Here is a 24,795-nt window from a genome sequence, read left to right on the forward strand (position 1 = left end):
AGGGGAGAGTTTCTAGCCCCCTACTCCCGTCCCCTTAAATCACCTTCTATGACACGTGGGGAATGCGTGGGAAGTATTCTCTCTCCTATCCCAAGGATGATCTATATTTATTTTATTTGTTATACTTTGTTGCTGTCTCCGAGGTTAGTGAGGTAGCACAAGGAAACAGACAAAAGAATGGCCCTATCCACCCACATACACATGCATATTCATACACGTCCACACACGCACATATACATACCTATACATCTCAACGTATACATATATATATATATATATATATATATATATATATATACACACAGACATATACATATATACACATGTACATAATTCATACTGTCTGCCGTTATTCATTTCCGTTGCCACCCCGCTACACATGAAATGACAAACCCCCTCCCCCTGCATGTGTGCGAGTTAGCACTAAGAAAAGACATCAAAGGCCACATTCGTTCACACTCAGTCTCTAGCTGTCATGTATAATGCACCGAAACCACAGCTCCCTTTCCACATCCAGGCCCCACAAAACTTTTCATGGTTTACCCCAGATGCTTCACATGCCCTGGTTCAATCCATTGACAGCACATCGACCCTGGTATACCACATCGTTCCAGTTCACTCTATTCCTTGCACGCCTTTCACCTTCCTAAATGTTCAAGCCCTGATCACTCAAAATCTTTTTCACTCCATCTTTCCACCTCCAATTTGGTCTCCCACTTCTCGTTCCCTCCACCTCTGACACGTATATCCTATTTGTCAATCTTTCCTCACTCATTCTCTCCATGTGACCAAACCATTCCAAAACACCCTCTTCTGCTCTCTCAACCACACTCTTTTATTACCACACATCTCTCTTACCCTTTCATTACTTACTCAATCAAACCACCTCACACCATGTATTGTCCTCAAAACATCTCATTTCCAGCACATCCACCCTTCTCCACACACCTCTATCTATAGCTCACGCCTCACAACCATATAACATTATTGGAACCACTATTCCTTCAAACATACCCATTTTTGCTTTCCAAGATAACGTTCTTGACTTCCACACATTTTTCAACGCTCCCAAAGCTTTCGCCCCCTCCCCCACCCAGTGATTCATTTCCGCTTCCATGGTTCCATCTCCTGCCAAATCCACTCCCAGACATCTAAAACACTTCACTTTCTCCAGCTTTTCTCCATTCAAACATACCTCCCAATTGACTTGTCCCTCAACCCTACTGTACCTAATAACCTTGCTCTTATTCACATTTACTCTCAAGTTTCTTCTTTCACATTCTTTACCAAACTCAGTCACCAGCTTCTGCAGTTTCTGACCTGAATCAGCCACCAGCGCTGTATCATCAGCGAACAACAACTGACTCACTTCCCAAGCTCTCTCATCCACAACAGACTGCATGCTTGCCCCTCTTTCCAAGACCTTTGCATTCACCTCCCTAACAACCCCATCCGTAAACAAATTAAAAAAACCATGGAGACATCATGCACCCCTGCTGTAAACCAACATTCACTGAGAACGAGTCACTTTCCTCTCTTCCTACTCGTTCACATGCCTTACATCCTCGATAAAAACTTTTCACTGCTTCTAATAACTTGCCTCCCACACCATATATTCTTAATACCTTCCACAGCGCATCTCTATCAACTCTATCATATACCTTCTCTAGATCCATAAATGGTACATACAAATCCATTTGCCTTTCTAAGTATATCTCACATACATTCCTCAAAGCAAACACCTGATCCACACATCCTCTACCACTTCTGAAACCACACTGCTCTTCCCCAGTCTGATGCTCTGTACATGCCTACACCCTCTCAATCAGTACCCTCCCATATAATTTCCCAGGAATCCTCAACAGACTTATACCTCTGTAATTTGAGCACTGACTTTTGTCCCCTTTGCCTTTGTACAATGGCACTATGCAAGCATTCTGCCAATCTTCAGGCACCTCACCATGAGTCATAAATACATTTAGTAACCTTACCAACCAGTCAACAATATAGTCACCCCCATTTTTAATAAATTCCACTGCAGTACTATCCAAACTCGCTGCCTTGCTGGCTTTCATCTTCCACAAAGCTTATACTACCTCTTCTCTGTTTGCCAAATCATTCTCCCTAACCCTCTCACTTTGCTCACCACCTCGAACAAAACACCCTATATCTGCTTCTCTATCATCAAACACATTCAACAAACCTTCAAAATACTCACTCCATATCCTTCTTATATCACTACTACTCGTTAACAAATCTCCATTAGCCCCCTTCACTGATGTTCCCGTTTGTTCCCTTTTCTTACGCACTTTATTTACCTCCTTCCAAAACATCTTTTTATTCTCCCTAAAATTCAATGATACTCTCTCACCCCAACTCTCATTTGCCCTCTTTTTCACCTCTTGCACCTTTCTCTTGACCTCCTGCCTCTTTCTTTTATACATCTTCCAGTCATTTGCATTATTTCCCTGCAAAAATCGTCCAAATGCCTCTCTGCTCTTTCACTAATAATCTTACTTCTTCATCCCACCACTCACTACCCTTTCTAATCTGCCCACCTCCCATGCTTCTCATGCCACAAGCATCTTTTGCGCAAGCCATCACTGCTTCCCTAAAGACATCCCATTCCTCCCCCGCTCCCCATACGTCCTTTGTTCTCACTTTTTTCCATTCTGTACTCAGTCTCTCCTGGTACTTCCTCACACAAGTCTCCTTCCCAAGCTCACTTACTCTCACCACTCTCTTCACCCCAACATTCTCTCTTCTTTTCTGAAAACCTCTGCAAATCTTCACCTTCACCTCCCCAAGATAATGATCAGACATCTGTCCAGTTGTACCCCTCAGCACATTAACATCCAAAAGTCTCTCTTTTGTGCACCTATCAATCAACACGTAATCTAGTAATGCTCTCTGGCCATCTCTCCTACTTACATACATATATTTATGTATATCTCTTTTTAAATCAGGTATTCCCAATCACTAGTCCTTTTTCAGCACATAAATGTACAGGCTCTTTACCATTTCCATTTACAATACTGAACACCCCATGTACACCAATTATTCCCTCAACTGCCACATTACTCACTTTTGCATTCTAATCACCCATCACTATAACCCGGTCTCATGTATCAAAACTACTAACACACTCAGCTGCTCCCAAAACACTTGCCTCTCATGATCTTTCTTCTCATGCCCAGGTGCATATGCACCAATAATCACCCATCTCTCTCCATCCACTTTCAGTTTTACCCATATCAATCTAGAGTTTACTTTCTTACACTCTATCACATACTCCCACCATTCCTGTTTTAGGAGTAGTGCTACTCCTTCCCTTGCTCTTGTCCTCTCACAAATCCCTGACTTTACTCCCAAGACATTCCCAGAGCACTCTTCCCCTTTACCTTTGAGCTTCGTTTCACTCAGAGCCAAAACATCCAGGTTCATTTCCTCAAACATACTACCATACTACCTGTCTCTCCTTTTTTTTCATCTTGGTTACATCCACACACATTTATACACCCCAATCTGAGCCTTCGAGGAGGATGAGCACTCCTCGCGTGACTCCTTCTTCTGTTTCCCCTTTTATAGAGAGTTAAAATACAAGGAGGGGAAGATAGATGTATGATAATAAAAAAGTGTGGTTAAGAGAGCAGAAGATGGTGTGTTGAAATAGTTTGGACGCATATGGAGAGAATGAGTGAGGAAAAATTGACAAAGAGGATATATGTGTCAGAGGTGGAGGGAAGAAAGAGAAGCGGAAGACCAAATTGGATGTGAAAGAATGGAGCGAAAAAGATTTTAAGCAATCGGGGCCTGAACATACAGGAGGGTGAAAGGCGTACAAGGAATAGAGTGAATTGGAACAATGTGGTATACTGGGGTCGATGTGCTGTCAGTGGATTGAACCAGGGCGTGTGGAGTGTCTGGGGTGAACCATGGAAAGGTCTGTGGGGCGTGGATGTGGAAAGGTAGGTGTGGCATCGGTGCATTACACATGACAGTTAGAAACTGTGTGTAGGGGAGGTGCTATTTCATGTGTTGTGGGGTGGCAACAGGAATGGATGAGGGCAGCAAGTATGGATATGTACACGTGTACATGTGTATATGTCTGTGTATGTATATGTTGAAATGTATATGTGCTTGTGTGGGCGTTTATGTTTATACATATGTATATCAGTGGGTTGTGCCATACCTCATCTGTTCCCTGCACTACCTTGCTAACACGGGAGACTGCAATTAAGTATAATAAAAAGAAAAAAAATAAATGAATGTCTACAGACATATGCACGAGACTGGGTTATAGTGATTGGTGATTTGAATACAAAGGTGAGTAATGTGGCAGTGGAGGGTATAATTGGTGTACATGGGGGTATTCAGTGTTGTAAATGGAAATGGTGAAGAGCATGTGGACTTGTGTGCTGAAAAAAGACTGGCAATTGGGAATAGCTGGTTTAGAAAAAGAGATATACATAAGAATACGTATGTGAGTAGGAGAGATGATCAAAGGCCATTATTGGATTACGTGTTAATTGATAGGCATGTAAAAGAGAGACTTTTGGATGTTAATGTGTTGAGAGGGGCAGCTGGAGGGATGGGGAATCACTATCTTGTGGAGGCGAAGGTGAAGATTTGTAGAGGTATTTAGAAAAGAAGAGAGAATGTTGGGGAGAAGAGAGTGGTGAGAGTAAGTGAGCTTGGAAAGGAGACTTGTGTGAGGAAGTACCAGGAGAGATTGAGTGCAGAATGGCAAAAGGTAAGAGCAAATGACGTAAGGGGAGTGGGGGAGGAATGGGATGTACTTAGTGAAGCAGTGATGGCTTGCGCAAGAGATGCTGTGGCATGAGAAAGGTGGGAGGTGGGCAGATTAGAAAGGATAGTGAATGTTGGGATGAAGAAGTAAAATTGTTGATGAAAAAGAAGAGAGAGGCGTTTGGACGATTTCTGCAGGGAAGTAGTGCAAATGACTGAGAGATGTATAAAAGAAAAGGCATGGAATAGCACACACACACACACACACACACACACACTAGTGAATTAACACCAGGAAAAGACAAAAAAGGCCACATTCATTCATACTCAGTGTCTAGCTGTCATATGTAATGCACCGAAACCCAGCTCCCTTTCCACATCCAGGACCCACAGACCTTTCCTCACTCATTCTCTCCGTGTGTCCAAACTATTTCAACAACCTCTTCTGCTCTCTCAACCACACTCTTTTTATTACCATGCATCTCTTTTACCCTTTCATTACTTACTCGATCGTGCCACCTCACACCACATATTGTCCTCAAGCATTTAATTTCCAACACATCCGCCCTCCTCCGCACAACCCTATCTATAGACCATGCCTCGCAACCATATAACATTGTTGGAACCACTATTCCTTCAAAAATACCCATTTTTGCTCTCCGAGATAACATTCTTGCCGTCCATACATTCTTCAATGCTCCCAGAACCTTTGAAACCCTCCCGCACCCTGTGTTTCACTTCCGCTTCCACAATTCTATCTGCTGCTAAGTCCATTCCCAGATATCAAAAACAATTCACATCCTCCAGTTTTTCTCCATGCAAACTTACCTCCCTGTTAACTTGTCCCTCAACCCAACTGAACCTAATAACCTTGCTCTTATTCATATTTACTGTCAACTTTTTTCTTTTACACACTTTACCAAACTCAGTCACCAACCTCTACAGTTTCTCACCTTAATCAGTCACCAGCGCTGTATCATCAGCAAACAACAACTGACCCACTTCCCAAGCCCTCTCATCCACAACATACTGCATACTTGCTCTTCTCTCCAAAACTCTTGCATTCCCCTCCCTAACCACCCCTTCCGTAAACAAATTAAACAAACAAAGAGACATCACACACCCCAACCCCAAACCGACATTCACTGGAAACCAATCACTTTCCTCTCTTCCTACTCGTACACATGCCTTACATCCTTGGTAAAAACTTTTCATTGCTTCTAGCAACTTATCTCCCACACCATGTGCTCTTAAAGCCTTCCACAAAGCATCCTTGTCAACCCTATCAGATGCCTTCTCCAGATCCATAAATGCTACTTGTAAATCCCTCTGTTTTTCTAAGTATTTCTCACTTACATTCTTTAAAGCAAACAGCTGTCACTTTTGAAACCACACTGCTCATCCCCATTCTGATGCTCTGTACATGATTTACCCTCTCAATCAATATCCTTCCATATAACTAACCAGGAATACTCAACAAACTTTTGCATCTGTAATTTGAACACTCACCCTTATCCCGTACAGCTTTGTACAATGGCACTATGCATGCATTGTGCCATTCAACAACACAGTCACCCCCTTTTTTGATAAATCCCACTGCAATACCATCCAAACCCGCCTTCTTGCCGCCTTTCATCATCAGCAAAGCTTTCACTACCTTTATCGGTTTACCAAACCATTCTCCCTGACCCTCTCACTCTGCACACCACCCCGACCAAAACACCCTATATCTGCCACTCTATTTTCAAACACATTCAACAAACCTTCAAAATACTCACTGCATCTCCTCACTTCATCACTACTTGTTATTACCTCCTCATATGTCCCCTTCACCAATGTTCCCATTTGTTCTCGTCTTACGCTCTTTATTTATCTCCTTCCAAAACATCTTTTTATTCTCCTCAAAATTTTAATGATACTCTCCTCAACTCTTATTTGCCCTCTTTTTCACCTCTTGCACTTCTCTTGACCTCCTGCCACTTTCTGTTATACATCTCCCGGTCATTTGCACTACTTCCTTGCAAAAATCGTCCAAACTCCTCTCTCTTCTCTTTCACTAACAATCTTATTTTTTCATCCCACTGCTCACTACCCTTTCTAATCTTCCCACCTCCCACTTTTCTCATGCCACATGCATCTTTTGCACAAACTGTCACTGCTTCCCTAAATACATCCCATTCCTCTGCCACTCCCCTTACCTCACTTGCTCTCACCTTTTGCCACTCTGCTCTCAATCTCTCCTAGTACTTCCTTACACAGGTCTTCTTTCCAAGCTCATTTATTCTTACCACTCTTCTCCCCAACATTCTCTCTTCTTTTCTGAAAACCTCTACAAATCTTCTCCTTCACCTCCACAAGATAGTGATCAGACATCCCTCCAGCTGCCCTTCTCAGAACATTAACATCCAAAATTTATTTATATACATGTGTATATGGGTGGGTTGGGCCATCCCTCGTCTGTTTCCTTGCGCTAACATGGGGGACGGCGAGTAAGTATAATGAAATATATAGATACAATATAATATAATATATGTATATATATATAGAGAGAGAGAGAGAGAGAGAGAGAGAGATAGAAAGAGGGAGAGAGAGAGAGGATGGGTCTTTCTTCATCTGTTTATCAAATATGTTGATATTAATAATTTACACAAGAGATATAAAATGTTGAATTGGAATACTGCATGGAAAACAACAGAAATTTGGATTACAAAAAAATATTAACCACTGATTTCTTTCCACTGTTGAACTGTTACTGTTTCAAACACAGTACCAAAACTTCATATTGTTCACTCTTTTAATTGAAAAATCTCCTGTATATTTTTACACCCACTTTTGTCTCAAATCTAATAACTTTGGGGCTAAGGAATAGTGCTAATTATGTGTATCTTGTGTTGATATAGGGGGTGCCATCATGCACAAAATATTTGATACCAACTCATAAGACACAAGCAGAAAACTATATACCTATACATCTCAACGTATATATATATGTATTGAGTGGGAGATGTATAAAAGAAAGAGACAGGAGGTCAAGAGAAAGGTGCAAGAGGTGAAAAAAAGGGCAAATGAGAGTTGGGGTGAGAGAGTATCATTAAATTTTAGGGAGAATAAAAAGATGTTCTGGAAGGAGGTAAATAAAGTGCGTAAGACAAGGGAGCAAATGGGAACTTCAGTGAAGCGCGCAAATGGTGAGGTGATAACAAGTAGTGGTGATGTGAGAAGGAGATGGAGTGAGTATTTTGAAGGTTTGTTGAATGTGTTTGATGATAGAGTGGCAGATATAGGGTGTTTTGGTCGAGGTGGTGTGCAAAGTGAGAGGGTTAGGGAAAATGATTTGGTAAACAGGAAAGAGGTAGTAAAAGCTTTGCGGAAGATGAAAGCCGGCAAGGCAGCAGGTTTGGATGGTATTGCAGTGGAATTTATTAAAAAAGGGGGTGACTGTATTGTTGACTGGTTGGTAAGGTTATTTAATGTATGTATGACTCATGGTGAGGTGCCTGAGGATTGGCGGAATGCGTGCATAGTGCCATTGTACAAAGGCAAAGGGGATAAGAGTGAGTGCTCAAATTACAGAGGTATAAGTTTGCTGAGTATTCCTGGTAAATTATATGGGAGGATATTGATTGAGAGGGTGAAGGCATGTACAGAGCATCAGATTTTGGAAGAGCAGTGTGGTTTCAGAAGTGGTAGAGGATGTGTGGATCAGGTGTTTGCTTTGAAGAATGTATGTGAGAAATACTTAGAAAAGCAAATGGATTTGTATGTAGCATTTATGGATCTGGAGAAGGCATATGATAGAGTTGATAGAGATGCTCTTTTGAAGGTATTAAGAATATATGGTGTGGGTAGCAAGTTGTTAGAAGCAGTGAAAAGTTTTTATCGAGGATGTAAGGGATGTGTACGTGTAGGAAGAGAGGAAAGTGATTGGTTCTCAGTGAATGTAGGTTTGCGGCAGGGGTGTGTGATGTCTCCATGGTTGTTTAATTTGTTTATGGATGGGGTTGTTAGGGAGGTGAATGCAAGAGTTTTGGAAAGAGGGGCAAGTATGAAGTCTGTTGGGGATGAGAGAGCTTGGGAAGTGAGTCAGTTGTTGTTCGCTGATGATACAGCGCTGGTGGCTGATTCATGTGAGAAACTGCAGAAGCTGGTGACTGAGTTTGGTAAAGTGTGTGAAAGAAGAAAGTTAAGAGTAAATGTGAATAAGAGCAAGGTTATCAGGTACAGTAGGGTTGAGGGTCAAGTCAATTGGGAGGTGAGTTTGAATGGAGAAAGGCTGGAGGAAGTGAAGTGTTTTAGATATCTGGGAGTGGATCTGGCAGCGGATGGAACCATGGAAGCGGAAGTGGATCATAGGGTGGGGGAGGGGGCGAAAATTCTGGGAGCCTTGAAGAGTGTGTGGAAGTCGAGAACATTATCTCGGAAAGCAAAAATGGGTATGTTTGAAGGAATAGTGGTTCCAACAATGTTGTATGGTTGCGAGGCGTGGGCTATGGATAGAGTTGTGCGCAGGAGGATGGATGTGCTGGAAATGAGATGTTTGAGGACAATGTGTGGTGTGAGGTGGTTTGATCGAGTAAGTAACGTAAGGGTAAGAGAGATGTGTGGAAATAAAAAGAGCCATTTCAAAACACCCTCTTCTGCTCCCTCAACCACACTCTTTTTATTACCACACATCTCTCTTACCCTATTATTACTTACTCGATCAAACCACCTCACACCACATATCGTCCTCAAACATCTCATTTCCAGCACATCCACCCTCCTCTGCACAACTCTATCTATAGCCCATACCTCGCAACCATATAACATTGTTGGAACCACTATTCCTTCAAACATGCCCATTTTTGCTTTCCGAGATAATGTTCTCAACTTCCACACATTCTTCAGCGCTCTCAGAACTTTTGCCCCCTCCCTCACCCTATGATTCACTTCCACTTCCATGGTTCCGTCCGCTGCCAAATCCACTCCCAGATATCTAAAACACTTCACTTCCTCCAGTTTTTCTCCATTCAAACTTATCTCCCAATTGACTTGTCCCTCAACCCTACTGTACCTAATAACCTTGCTCTTATTCACATTTACTCTCAGCCTTCTTCTTTCACACACTTTACCAAACTCAATCACCAGCTTCTGCAGTTTCTCACCCGAATCAGCCACCATCAGCGAACAACAACTGACTCACTTCCCAAGCTCTCTCATCCACAACAGATTGCACACTTGCCTCTTTTTCCAAAACTCTTGCATTCACCTCCCTAACAACCCCATCCATACACAAATTAAGCAACCATGGAGGCATCACACACCCCTGCCGCAAACCAACATTCACTGAGAAGCAATCACTTTCCTCTCTTCCTACATGTACACATGCCTTACATCCTTGATAAAAACTTTTCACTGCTTCTAACAAGTTGCCTCCCACACCATATATTCTCAATACCTTCTATCATAATGTGCTCATTAACAAAATATGTATGTAAAAAATATTTTCATTCAATGTTAATAGACTTTATTTCATTGGGGTTGTGTGATTGTAAATGCCACTAAGTGAATATTAATACTTGCATAAACTTCTGTTCAGTTATGATACTGCTTTTATCAGTATTGGTAATAATTCTGGTATAAAGAAAGAATGGGCAAATGCTTGGTGACAAAATATTATATTTAATGATTTTATGTTATTTCAAGTCAAATGGTTGAGTGAAAAACTTCCTTCTTTTCATTAGGAAAACTCACGAGTCTCTAATCAGCATTGGCAATATACAGTGATTTAGATAGAAAAAAAAGTAAGGAAGAAACTTAAGAATTTTTTAACTGACCTTGTGGTCATAACTCCCTTTGGAAATAGAAGATCAGAACTGTTTCATTCCTTCTATGGGCATGGGCTTACTCAGTTTCCTTTCCTTGGCATGTCTTGAACTAATTAGGAAATAAAAGGAGAGTTTCCTTGTCCTTTCCATGGGCATGGGCTTACTATGTTTCCTCTCTCTTTGGCATGTTTTGAACTAACACATGCGCTCTGTTCAGATTTTATAATTGATTTTATTCTTAATTGTCTTTGGTACCTTTTCCAGTCCCCTTACTGGAAGGTGGCACTCAGACTTAGACTACCATTTGGTAACTCAGACTCCAGTCCAAGTTTCTAGATGATAGTTCAGACCATCCATGATATGATTAATGAACCTTCTGAGATGTCGAATGCTGAGTTATTGGAAATATGCTGTATTAGGTGCAGTAGATATGTTTTATAGCACTCCTTTTGATCAGATAAAGGCAGCTAATAGTATTTGATTGTAGAATTTAGTGCTCTTCAGAGCTCTAGCTAACACATATCACAATTATGCAATTGTAGTGCACAGTAATTTCCATCTTGGGTAGATAGAAGATATTCACCTTATGAATTAAGAAAAGAAACGTAGAACTTGCGTATTCATTTTATGAGTTTAAAAAACTGAAGTAGTACTTGCACTTTTGATAGGTTGATATACTTAAAGCTAAGGAAATTGCATTGAAATTGCTACAACTCCATTTATTCATACTCTTAAGTTTGGAAGCAATTTAGACATGCAGCTGTATTTCCAGTTTAACAGTGATGATACTAAATCACCAGTCAGCATACTTGCAGTGCATTCATATTTCATCTATATATTTTTATTATAGCATCCACTCTTTGGAAATGTTATTAAACTTTACACATTTCAAGCAAAATTATTCCTTTTATGTTGTATTTAATACAATTAAAATTCTTTCATAGCTAAGTAGATTCATATTTAATACTTGTAGGTTCGAACTGGAGGACGTATGAGGACTTTTAGCATCTTGGAGGAGGAAGAAGAAGAAGAAGAGCCAAGAGAGGAGATAGATGAAAAGAAGGAGGAGGAAGACTCATTAGACAAAGGGCAGAGGTCTAGAAGTGGGTCACGAAGTGGATCTCGAAGTGGATCACGTAGTGGGTCACGAAGTGGGTCTAGAAGGGGATCACGAGCATCAAGTAGTTCTTCTTTGAAGGACAAGTGTGTAAGGGACATGAAATTAGATTTATCTCTTCTCCATCGCCTTGAGTGTGTTCGACGGGGCAGTGGTTCACACCAAGGCTCTCTTCAAGGATCAGCTGCCACATCACCCTCTGGTGATGATCCACCTTTACCAGAACCCCCATTTCCCCCTTCGTCAAATATTGGACTAGGACGAGGAAGGGCTAAGAGTGCAGGAACATCCCCAGCCACAACACCTCCAAGCAGTCTCGTACCACCGACTTCAAACATGAACAATAATAATAACAACAATAATAATAATAATAATAATAACAACAGTCTCTCTGCTGTCCCTTCCCAAGGTCCCACATTGCCACCACCCAGAATTACCCCTCAATCCTCTGTTTCGTCATCACCTACATCACAGGCATCTTCTCCTACCTCTCCAGGGCCACAACAGTTGCCATCATCACCAAAGAATCAGGGTTCTTTCTTCAACCATAAATTCAAAACTTTGCCATCACCTAATCGGAGACTTCATTCTGTCAGATCATCCCCACAATTAATGCTTAATGAAATCTTTGAGGAAGGGGAGTCAGATGGGGAGGGGAGTAGTGGAAACAGTCGTGTAGCCAGCACAGCGTCTGGGAACAGTGTTGGGGGTGCAGTTGCTTCTCCGGTCATTATGCGCAGACATAGGCTTGTGAGATCACGAACTGCCTCTTGTAGCTCTTCAGATGCATCTGATGATGACCAGGATGCCCGAAAGAGGCGGCAGCAACATGCACTTACACGGCACCTCACTCGGGACTCGCAAGATGAACCATGTGAATTACAAGACACAAATAGTGAAACAGTGGATGAACGGCGGGATCATGAAGTGACAGTAGACGAACTTAATGACCAGACACTTCTTCCCCCTTCTCTTGACTGTAATGGTAGCTTACAAGGGCAGGTCAATGCTCGTGGAAATAGGCCTCTGTCTGCTGCTTGTGATGATGAACGCAAGAATGGACCTTTAAAGGAGGAGACTGGTAGCACAGAAAATATGCTAGATATAGACACAACCCTGAGGGAAAGTCGTTCCTTAAACTGTATAGTTATGGCTAGTGGGGAGCAGGAAGAACTTCCTTTATGTAGTGTATCTGAGGCATCACTTCTTGAGCAGTGTGCCTCCAATAACATAACTGTATCTACAGATAATGTTACTACAATATACATTGAAAATAGACCCTGTCTTGAAACTGGAAGTGATGCAAGGTCTGTGCAGTCAGGAAATTTAGGGGGTGATCGTGTAGTGATACGTGTAACTGATGATAATGGACAATGTCAGGATTCCATTATTGAGGGCATAGATACACCAGCTGATATACAGCCTTTTGCTCCAAAGGAATCAGGATCTCATCAAGTAATTGGTGCTAATGATGTAGTGGTTGGGTTGGTGGACTCTCCTCGATCTGGTCGATCTACTGGGATCCGCCCAGTGTCAGATTCACAGGTAATCACTCGTCCACCACCTTCCCCGTCTCTAACCAAATCAGTGTCACACATGGAATCTCTGAGTGCATGTGGGGAAAGACCCTCAAATAAATTTTGCCTACGGACTAGTGCTACCAATGGATCACTGATGCCTGGACGAAATCACTATGTTATGGACATCAACCAAAATGCAGGTGGGCGAAAGAATCGCTCTGAGAAGTCCAATGGTGCACTGGCAATACAAGGGACCTCAAAATGTTGTAGTTTGTCATGAGGTATTGGGAACTGTGTGTGAAGAATAATGAAATGAAATTAACTCCCACCTTGAGCAACTAGGTGTGTTGCAAATTTTCCCAAATCCCTAAGTGTATCCATTGGTATTTATGAATAGTGGAAGTTATCTGCCATTGCAGATATTTCTGGGTGTGATACAATTAAAGAGTTGTGTACATAGAAGAGCCAACTATTTTGAGATGTAGATATGGATTATTAAGTTCTGTGTCCCCAGCCTGGCAGGCCCCAGGAACAGGTGTCATCACATTGTGGACCACCTCACCCACTGACAAGTGCCAGCTATCCTATAGTGTTTTCCTCAACCTTTTACTGCCACAGCACTCATTTTGGGCTGGTATCATGTCATTACTATCTTTCTATTGGGACTGTATTCAGTATGACGGTGGCAGTTCCGGAGAATGAGTAGTTGGTGTTGTGTATTATGTCAATACTTGGAAGTCAAAAGGTTATTCTTTATGAAAATATGTAAGTAGACATAGGCATATTGTTTACATTGTACTGGTACATGCCACACAAATAACCAAATCTTGGGATCTCAGAATTATTAAGAAGCACAGCAAAGAATCTTATACAGTCAATATTTTTATAATGGACTTCTTTGTACATACTTTTCGTGTTTGTTCAACTGGTGGCAATATTTTTGTGACAGAAATCTGAGCTTTAATGCCATATAATGTGGATCTCAGAAATGCTTATTGCATAGATGAGTTGAACCCCTACTTGTGACTGGTTAAGTTGTATTATCCTTCCATTCCTCTCCTTTTCAAGTACTTATTATAATCTTGCCAACCCTAGTCAAGACCTAGTCTTCATCATGTACACATGGAAGCTTAGCCGTCGCAAAAGCTGGTGGTGTCTCTTGTCTTTTGGTCAGATTTGTAATACAGTACCCTTTGGTGAAGTTAAAATTCTATTTTTTTTAATGGCCATGTTAAAATTTTCCAGTTAAATAGCAAACTTGTACAAAGTACATGCCATAGAGCATATATAGCTAATGTGATCTGTAGCATAGGGCAGGTATGTTGCAATCACTTCAGCCTCAGTAAGTCCAGAATTTGAAAGAAAAAGTTGCTGGGAATGTTTTAGTAACTTCAGGCTTGAAGAGGTCCAGGACTTGAATGACATGAGTGTTGCAACGTAGCTTGTTCCCATTCGAGCTATATCTCCCCCAGGTTCCCTCCAATAATTGCATTATTCATAACGCAGCACTAGTGTTGAGCATCATTTATTTATTCAGTGTAAATCTGCCACTTTTTTTTTCTTTTTCTATTGAATACTGAACTTTAACATGGTGTATTTCCATATGTTGGTGGGGGGTGGGGTTGTATTGAGGCAGTATTGGAACCATATGGCTCATAATTACTAATTTCATCACAGTATAAGGAAAAGACTCTTTAGATATAGTTTAATGTTCTTTGTTAGGTAGTAAACAATGTGGCTACAGAAATTTGTTAAAAAAAAAGTGATGTTCCTTTCGCTTTAACTGTTGTGATAACTGGTGTTATAGTCAGCAAGAAATTATTTAAAATTTTGTATACATTATTAATGTGGTCTTATGTTTATCATGGGTTTTCCATTCCATGTTACCAGCCCAAGCTTCTTCCAGACCATTGCATTTGGGATGTAATTGGTGATTGTCAGTCGTAGATGGTTCTCTTTCATAGCAGATTTTTTACTGTCAGTAGAAAGAGGAGATCTCCTTAGGGCTTCAGATGATGCCAAGAATGGTTATATTGGGACATCTTTCTGTAAAACTTTTCCACCTGTTGTCTCTGGTGTGACACATTGTATTTGATGGATCGGAAAGTTTTTGGCTGTAAAAAAAAAAAACTGCTTCACTGAGGCTCTATTTTACTATATATAAATTATTGTTTATGAAGGCTACGAAAATCTTGAAATAGTAATTTAAGCACATACAGGATGCAGCAGTAGCTGTAGGAAATTTTTGATAGAACAACTTTTATTAGCTTACAAGAATGTAATGTGGTATATCTAACTGATTATAAGCAAACACATTAGTAAATTATCACTGTCTTGTTTGTGAGCTTGAGTTGATCTTGTATTTCAGGTGTATTATTGTTACAAGACTGTATAATGTAAGGCAAAAATTCTTGAAATACATGATTCTTGTCTTCAAGCTGAATCAGTTTGACCATACCACATTATGGTCTTCAGAAAGCTAAAGTAGATAAGAAAATTATTGTGCCAGATAATGAGTTATTTATTTCATGTTTTCCAGATGTTTGTATGTTGTTGAATAGCTTTTAAAGTGTGTAAGTGCTCCTGTATTTATAAATGCCTGAATGGTAATTAATATGATTTTATGTTTACACAAAAATTTTTAGGCTTCTTGGTTGTGTTTGAAGCATGGAAGATTATTTATGACATGGATGAACGTGTAGTTGTGACAAAGAGAAAAAAAGAAAAAATTTCATCAGTCCAGATATATTAACAAATTGTGTTCAAGACTTGCTGATAACAGTTTTATGTGACTACTGATGAGAGTATGTTTTGATTTTTCAGAGTGTAATGTATTTATTCCTGCAGGTTAAAAACAACTTAGTACAGGTGAACCTAGATATAGTGAGTCTCCACTTCAAAAATGTTCTCATTGTCATTTAAGAAGAAACATTTGAATAAATAATTAATTGCCAATGAACAGTTTTGGTCTAATGTTGTACTAACTGTAGGTTTAAACAGTCTCTGATTTAACCAGTTTGTATTTGCTTTTCAAGACATTTTTCCACCAAAGTCCATAATGAAACTCAACATATATCTAGGTAATTACTAATTGCTGCCTCTTGTAGCTGATGTGTTGTGCCTTTTGTTAGCTCCAGTGTCCTGTAGCAGCAGACCAGTAATCATGGAAATTATCAATCAGCTTGCTTGAAATGGATTAGAGCATGATCCCAGATACTTTGTTTTGGTGCTACTCTTTCATTGTTTAGCACACTAATACCCAGTTGTCCAGTACAAGATCTCATGAATATATATATTTTTTTTTTTATGGTGAGTGTAAGTGCATAGCTTCATGGTTGGTAAAGTATTTAGAACTTGAACTTGTGAAAAATCTTCAAAATTTGGTGTTGTAGATATTAAGTCCAGTTGATAGTGTCAATACAATCAAAGTATTATTATGCATTATAGTTAACTCTTTTAATCCCATGACCACCAGTGCCATTTGTATGTATCATTAGCATCCATAGCAATAACATCTATCTATCTAGATCTCTGACATGCATTCCCTCAAGGGGATGGCCACAGCAAAAAGTGTCCATAACTGGTGAACTCCAATGCTGCTTCTTAGCCCTTAGTGCCTCACCCTTAACAGGCCATTTGTGGAGGTCAGTTCTAACACAGTATTTTCAGAGTCTTCTAACTAATGTTTCTACCGACTATTTCTATCTAATGTGTTTACTTATTGTTCCAACTTACTATTTCTACCCTAATACTCCTACCTAATAACATGTCCAACATTATTCTAAAGTGAGGCAAACCCTGATGTAATTGACCGGGAGATTATTTTCTCTCCAAACTTTTTTGATGGTATTTGTTGTATATGTCCAGAGACTGGGTAATGTGTAAGCAAAGTATGCCATGTGCTGTACAAATGTGCATTACTGTTTCCTTTATTATCCTAGGTCATCATTGATTAAGCTGCAGTGATGATCTGACATAGTTATGATTAACATACCACAGACAGTGTGGTGGCTCAGTTGCAAAATATCACTATTATTATTGTTGTTATTATTATTATTATTATTATTATTTTTTTTTTTTTTTTTTTTTTTTTTTTTTTTATACTTTGTCGCTGTCTCCCGCGTTTGCGAGGTAGCGCAAGGAAACAGACGAAAGAAATGGCCCAACCCCCCCCCCCCATACACATGTACATACACACGTCCACACACGCAAATATACATACCTACACAGCTTTCCATGGTTTACCCCAGACGCTTCACATGCCTTGCTTCAATCCACTGACAGCACGTCAACCCCTGTATACCACATGACTCCAATTCACTCTATTTCTTGCCCTCCTTTCACCCTCCTGCATGTTCAGGCCCCGATCACACAAAATCTTTTTCACTCCATCTTTCCACCTCCAATTTGGTCTCCCTCTTCTCCTCGTTCCCTCCACCTCCGACACATATATCCTCTTGGTCAATCTCTCCTCACTCATTCTCTCCATGTGCCCAAACCATTTCAAAACACCCTCTTCTGCTCTCTCAACCACGCTCTTTTTATTTCCACACATCTCTCTTACCCTTACGTTACTTACTCGATCAAACCACCTCACACCACACATTGTCCTCAAACATCTCATTTCCAGCACATCCATCCTCCTGCGCACATCTCTATCCATAGCCCACGCCTCGCAACCATACAGCATTGTTGGAACCACTATTCCCTCAAACATACCCATTTTTGCTTTCCGAGATAATGTTCTCGACTTCCACACATTTTTCAAGGCTCCCAAAATTTTCGCCCCCTCCCCCACCCTATGATCCACTTCCGCTTCCATGGTTCCATCCGCTGACAGATCCACTCCCAGATATCTAAAACACTTCACTTCCTCCAGTTTTTCTCCATTCAAACTCACCTCCCAATTGACTTGACCCTCACCCCTACTGTACCTAATAACCTTGCTCTTATTCACATTTACTCTCAACTTTCTTCTTCCACACACTTTACCAAACTCAGTCACCAGCTTCTGCAGTTTCTCACATGAATCAGCCACCAGCGCTGTATCATCAGCGAACAACAATTGACTCACTTCCCAAGCTCTCTCATCCCCAACAGACTTCATACTTGCCCCTCTTTCCAGGACTCTTGCATTTACCTCCTTTACAACCCCATCCATAAACAAATTAAACAACCATGGAGACATCACACACCCCTGCCGCAAACCTACATTCACTGAGAACCAATCACTTTCCTCTCTTCCTACACGTACACATGCCTTACATCCTCGATAAAAACTTTTCACTGCTTCTAACAACTTGCCTCCCACACCATATATTCTTAATACCTTCCACAGAGCATCTCTATCAACACTATCATATGCCTTCTCTAGGTCCTTAGATGCTACATTATAAATCCATCTGTATTTCTCACATACATTCTTCAAAGCAAACACCTGATCCACACATCCTCTACCACTTCTGAAACCGCACTGCTCTTCCCCAATCTGATGCTCTGTACATGCCTTCACCCTCTCAATCAATACCCTCCCATATAATTTACCAGGAATACTCAACAAACTTATACCTCTGTAATTTGAGCACTCACTCTTATCCCCTTTGCCTTTGTACAATGGCACTATGCACGCATTCCGCCAATCCTCAGGCACCTCACCATGAGTCATACATACATTAAATAACCTTACCAACCAGTCAACAATACAGTCACCCCCTTTCTTAATAAATTCCACTGCAATACCATCCAAACCTGCTGCCTTGCCGGCTTTCATCTTCCGCAAAGCTTTTACTACCTCTTCTCTGTTTACCAAATCATTTTCCCTAACCCTCTCACTTTGCACACCACCTCGACCAAAACACCCTATATCTGCCACTCTGTCATTATTATTATTATTATTATTGTTATTATTATTATTATCCCTGAGGATAGGGGAGAAAGAATACTTCCCACGTATTCCCTGTGTGTCGTAGAAGGCGACTAAAAGGGGAGGGAGCGGGGGGCTGGAAATCCTCCCCTCTTTTCTTTTTTTGTAATTTTCCAAAAAAAGGAACAGAGAAGGGGGCCAGGTGAGGATGTTCCCTCAGAGGCCCAGTCCTCTGTTCTTAACGCTACCTTGCTGATGCGGGAAATGGCGAATAGTTTGAAAAAAAAAAAAGAAAATTATTATTATTATTATTATTATTATTATTATTATTATTATTATTATTATTATTATTGTTATTATTACCCGAAGCACTTTCTCTTAAGGGGTTTTACAGCCACAAGGATGTGCTACTTTCGGTAGCAAGAAATTGATGGACTTCCCTGGAGTGAGAAGCTCAACAAGATTCTACTACCCCTTTCCCCCATTTAGAAAAAAAAAATTAAGGTGACCTTTCATTTACACTGCAACCACAAGCAGGTGGAATACAATTATGCTGGCATATTGTTTTTCATACCTGTTCACTGCTTCCAAACATAAGCAAGATAGCAGCAGGAACAAACAAAGAAATGTCCTCATTTGCCCACATTCACTCTCTAGCTGTCTCGTATAATACTCTGAATCCATAACCCCCGATCCAAAACCAGACCCCTCATACCTTTTTGTGGTTCCTACTTTTTCATATGCCTGGGTTTTGTCCATTAACAGCATGTCACTCCTTATGTATCACATAGCTCCAATCACTCTATCCCTGTGCACACCTTACACCCTCCTTTATGTTCAGGCCTTGAGCATTGAAGACCTTTTCCATTCTGTCCTTCCACCTCAATTATGGTCTTCCCTTTCTCCTTGTCCCCTCCACTTTTGCCATATATGCTCTGTCAACCTCTCCTCACTCCATCCTCTTCATATGTCCTAACCATTTCAGTACACCCTCTTCAGCTCTCTAACTAAACTATTTTCATTACCTCACCTCCCTCTTACCCTATCATTTTTTACCCAGTCAACTCTCCTCACTTTGCACATTGTCCTCAAGCATTTCATTTCCAACACATTCACCCTCTTCCATAATTTCTTGTCTAGAGTCCATATCTCATGTCCATACAACATCATCAGGACTACTATACCATCAAATATGCCCATCTTTACCCTCATTGACAATAACCTTTCTCTCCACACATTCCTCAGTGTGCTCAGAACTTTAGCTCCCACACCCTCCATAAGGCTCACTTCAGCTTCCATGATAACCTCACCCTCCGTAAGGCTCACTTCAGCTTCCATGGTTACCTCACCCTCCATGAGGCTCACTTCAGCGCCCATGGTTACATTCTGTGCCATATCCACTCCCAGATATCTTAAACGCTCCACTTTCTCTAAGTTCCCTCCACTGAAAGTAACCTCTCTTTTCACTGCTAAACCTTATTACCTTGCTTTTATTCATATTTACTCACCACTTTCTCTAACTCTCTACTCTGCCTGGATGAGGTTGCACCATGAGTGGAGGGTTACCTTTGGCAAAATTGTATCACTGGGAGTACAGTCTCATTGAAGAATGTATCACTCCCAAGAAATCCACTTAACAACTTTATACCTCTGTAGTTTGAACACTCACCTTTATCCTGCTTGCACTTGTACATTGTCCCTTTACATGTATTCTGCCAGTCCTCAGGCACCTCATTATGATCCATACGTAAATTGAAAGTCCTAACTAACCACGTAAATCACCATCACCCCGTTTCTTAAGAAATTTAACAGCAATACCATCCATTTCAGCCACCTTGGCACATTCTGTCATATGAAAGGGTTTCACCACCCTTTCTCTCTTCACTGAGCCACTCTTCATGACTCCATCACTTTCCATACCAACCTGCCCCGAACACCCTCTACCTGCCAACCTGTCATCAAATGAATCCAACAGTTCTTCAAAATACTCACTCCATCACATCACTTCCTGTTACCACTACCCCATTTGGCCCCTTCATCAGTGTTTTCATTTGTTTATTTGTTTTTCACATGTTATCAACTTCCAAAGCATCTTCTTTTACTTCCAAAAGTTGACCATTTCTCACTCAACCTAACTCTTTTTGCCCTTTTTTTTTCAACCCCTGCCCCTTCCTCTTCCTCTTGACCTCCTGCTGCTCTCTTATACATCTCCCAATGATTAGCACTCATTCCCTGTAAATAGTGCTTATATACCTTTCTTTTCTCTTTCACCAGCAATATTGCTTCTTCATTTCTCCACTCACTACCCCCAACTCCCACGTTAGCAAGGTAACACAAGGAAACAGAAGAAAGAATGGCCCAACCCACCCACATGCACATATACATACATATACATTTCAGTGTATACAGACTCAGACATATACATGTAGACACATGTACATATCCATACTTGCTGCCTTTATCCATTTATATATGTGTGTGTGTGTGGATGTAACCAAGGTGAGAAAAAAGGAGAGATAGGTAGTATGTTTGAGGAAAAGAACCTGGATGTTTTGGCTTTGAGTGAAACGAAGCTCAAGGGTAAAGGGGAAGTATGGTCTGGGAATGTCTTCAGAGTAAAGTCAGGGGTTTGTGAGAGGACAAGAGCAAAGGAAGGAGTAGCACTCCTCCTGAAGCAGGAGTTGTGGGAATATGTGATAGAGTGTAAGAAGGTAGACTCTCGATTGATATGGGTGAAACTGAAAGTGGATGGAGAGAGATGGGTGATTATTGGTGCCAATGCACCTGGTCATGAGAAGAAAGATCATGAGAAGTGAGTGTTTTGGGTGCAGCTGAGTGAGTGTGTTAGCAGCCTTGATGCACGAGACCGGGTTTTAGTGATGGGTGATTTTATTACAAAGGTGAGTAATGTGGCAGTTGAGAGTATAATTGGTGTACATGGGGTGTTCAGTGTTGTAAATGGAAATGAAGAGCTTGTGGATTTCTGTGCTGAAAAAGGACTGGTGATTGGGAATACCTGATTGAAAAGAGAGAGATACGTAAGTTTATGTATGTGAGTAGGAGAGATGGCCAAAGGGCATCATTAGATTACGTGTTAATTGATAGGCATGTAAAAAAGAGACTTTTGGATGTTAATGTGCTGAGAGGGGCAGCTGGAAGGATGTCTGATCCCTGTCTTGTGGAGGTGAAGGTGAAGATTTGTAGAGGTTTTCAGAAAAGAAGAGAGAATGTTGAGAGAAGAGAGTTGTGAGAGTAAGTGAGCTTGGAAAGGAGACTTGTGTGAGGAAGTACCAGGAGAGATTGAGTTCAGAATGGCAAAAGGTGAGAGCAAATTACATACAGGAAGTGGGGGAGGAGTGGGATCTATTTAGGGAAGCACTGATGGTTTGCGCAAGAGATGCATGTGGCATGAGAAAGGTGGGAGGTGGGCAGATTAGAAAGGATAGTGAGTGGTGGGATGAAAAAGTAAGATTGTTAGTGAAAGAAGAGAGAGGCATTTGGACGATTTTTGCAGGGAAAAAATGCAATTGAGTGGGAGATGTATAAAAGAAAGAGACAGGAGGTCAAGAGAAAGGTGCAAGGAGTGAAAAAGAGGGCAAATGAGAGTTGGGGTGAGAGAGTATCATAAAATTTTAGGGAGAATAAAAAGATGTTTTGGAAGGAGGTGAATAAAGTGCATAAGACAAGAGAACAAATGGGAACATTGGTGAAAGGGGCAAATGGGGAGTAGTAACGAGTATTGATAAAGTTAGATGGAGTGAATATTTTAAAGGTATGTTGAATGTATTTGATGATAGAGTGGCTGTTATAGATTGTTTTGGTTGGGGTGGTGTGCAAAGTGAGTGTCAGGGAGAATGGTTTGGTAAACACAGAAGAGGTAGTGAAAGCATTGCGGGAGATGAAAGCTGGCAGGGCAGCAGGTTTGGATGGTATTGCTGTGGAATTTATTTAAAAAGGGGGTGACTGTTTTTGATTAGTTGGTAAGGTTATTTATTATATGTATGGATCATGGTGAGGTGCCTGAGGATTAGCAGAATGCATGCATAGTGCCATTGTACAAAGGCAAAGGTGAGTGTTCAAATTAGAGGTATAAGTTTGTTGAGTATTCCTGGGAAATTATATGGAAGGGTATTGATTGAGAGGGGAAAAGGCACGTAGAGAGCATCAGACTGGGGAAGAGCAGTGTGGTTTTAGAAGTGGTAGAGGATGTAAGGATCAGGTCTTTGCTTTGAAGAATGTATGTGAGAAACACAAAAAACAGATGGATTTGTATGTAGCATTTATGGATCTGTATAAGGCATATGATAGAGTTGACAGAGATGCTTTATGGAAGGTTTTAAGAGTATATTTTGTGGGAGATAAGTTGCTGGAAGCAGTGAAAAGTTTTCACCAAGGATGTAAGGCATGTGTACAAGTAGGAAGAGAGGAAAGTAATTGGGACCCAATGAACGTTGGTTTGTGGCAGGGGTCCTTGATGTCTCCATGGTTGTTTAATTTGTTCATGGATGGGGTGGTTAGGGAGGTGAATGCAAGAGTTTTGGAGAGAGGGACAAGTATGCAGTCTGTTGTGGATGAGATGGCTTGGGAAGTGAGTCAGTTGTTGTTTACTGGTGGCTAATTCAGGTGAGAAACTGCAGAAGTTGGTAACTGAGTTTGGTGAAGTGTGTGAAAGAAGAAAGTTGAGAGTGAATATGAATAAGAGCAAGGTTATTAGGTTCAGTAGGGTTGAGGGACAAGTTTATTGGGAGGTAAGTTTAAATGGAGAAAACTGGAGGAAGTGAAGTGTTTTAGATATCGGAGTGAACTTAGCAGCGGATGGAACCATGGAAGCAGAAGTGAGTCATAGGGTGGGGGAGGGGGCGAAAGTTCTGGGAGCATTGAAGAATGTGTGGAAGGTAAGAACCCTATCTCGGAGAGAAAAAGTGGGTATGTTTGAAGGATTAGTGGTTCCAACAATGTTATGTGGTTGCGAGGCATGGGCTATAGATAGGGTTGTGCGAAGGAGGGTGGATGTGTTGGAAATGAAATGTTTGAGGACAATATGTGGTGTGAGGTGGTTTGATCGAGTAAGTAATGAAAGGATAAGAGAAATGTGTGGTTGAGTGAGCAGGTGTGTTGAAATGGTTTGGACACATGGAGAGAATAAGTGAGGAAAGATTGACAAAGGATATATGTGTCAGAGGTGGAGGGAAGAAGCGGTAGACCAAATTGGAGGTGGAAGGATGGATTAAAAAAGATTTTGAGCGATTGGGGCCTGAACATGCAGGAGGATGAAAGGCATGCAAGGAATAGAGTGAATTAGAACAGTGTGGTATACTGGAGTTGATGTGCTCTCAATGGATTGAACCAGGGTATGTGAAGCATCTTGGGTAAACCATGTAAAGATCAGTGAGGCCTGGATGTGGAAAGGGAGCTGTAGTTTTGGTGCATTGCACATGACAGCTAAAGACTTGTGTGAACGAATTTGGCCTTTTTTGTCTCTTTGTGGCGCTACATTGCGTGCACGCGCCGGGGGGGGGGGGGGGGGGGGGGGGTCGTCATCATGTGTGGCAGGGTGGTGACAGGAATGGATAAAGGCAGTATATATCTGTGTATGTGGGTGGGTTGGGCCATTCCTCGTTTGTTTTCCTTGCGCTACCTTGCTGATGCGGAGACAGCAATTAAGTATTATAATAATAATAATAATAATAATATAATGAATGTGTGTGTGTATATATGTATATATATATATATATATAT

The 24,795-nt window shown here is 41.0% G+C and overlaps 1 protein-coding gene across 11 annotated transcripts in view; it reads left to right on the plus strand.

The window, feature by feature from the left end:
* Snrk (SNF related kinase) overlaps positions 1-20,686 on the plus strand; it is an 852,818-nt gene extending 832,132 nt beyond the window's left edge. For all 11 annotated transcript variants that reach the window (XM_071663342.1, XM_071663341.1, XM_071663344.1 and 8 more), the window contains one exon: positions 11,530-20,686. In XM_071663342.1, coding sequence (XP_071519443.1) covers positions 11,530-13,473 — 1,944 coding nt within the window. In that variant the 3' untranslated portion in view covers positions 13,474-20,686. The remainder of the gene's footprint in view (positions 1-11,529) is intronic.
* Positions 20,687-24,795: the final 4,109 nt, after the last annotated feature.

This window comes from Panulirus ornatus, chromosome 7 (genome assembly GCF_036320965.1).
Source record: "Panulirus ornatus isolate Po-2019 chromosome 7, ASM3632096v1, whole genome shotgun sequence".
In the NCBI taxonomy this organism is placed as follows: domain Eukaryota; kingdom Metazoa; phylum Arthropoda; class Malacostraca; order Decapoda; family Palinuridae; genus Panulirus; species Panulirus ornatus.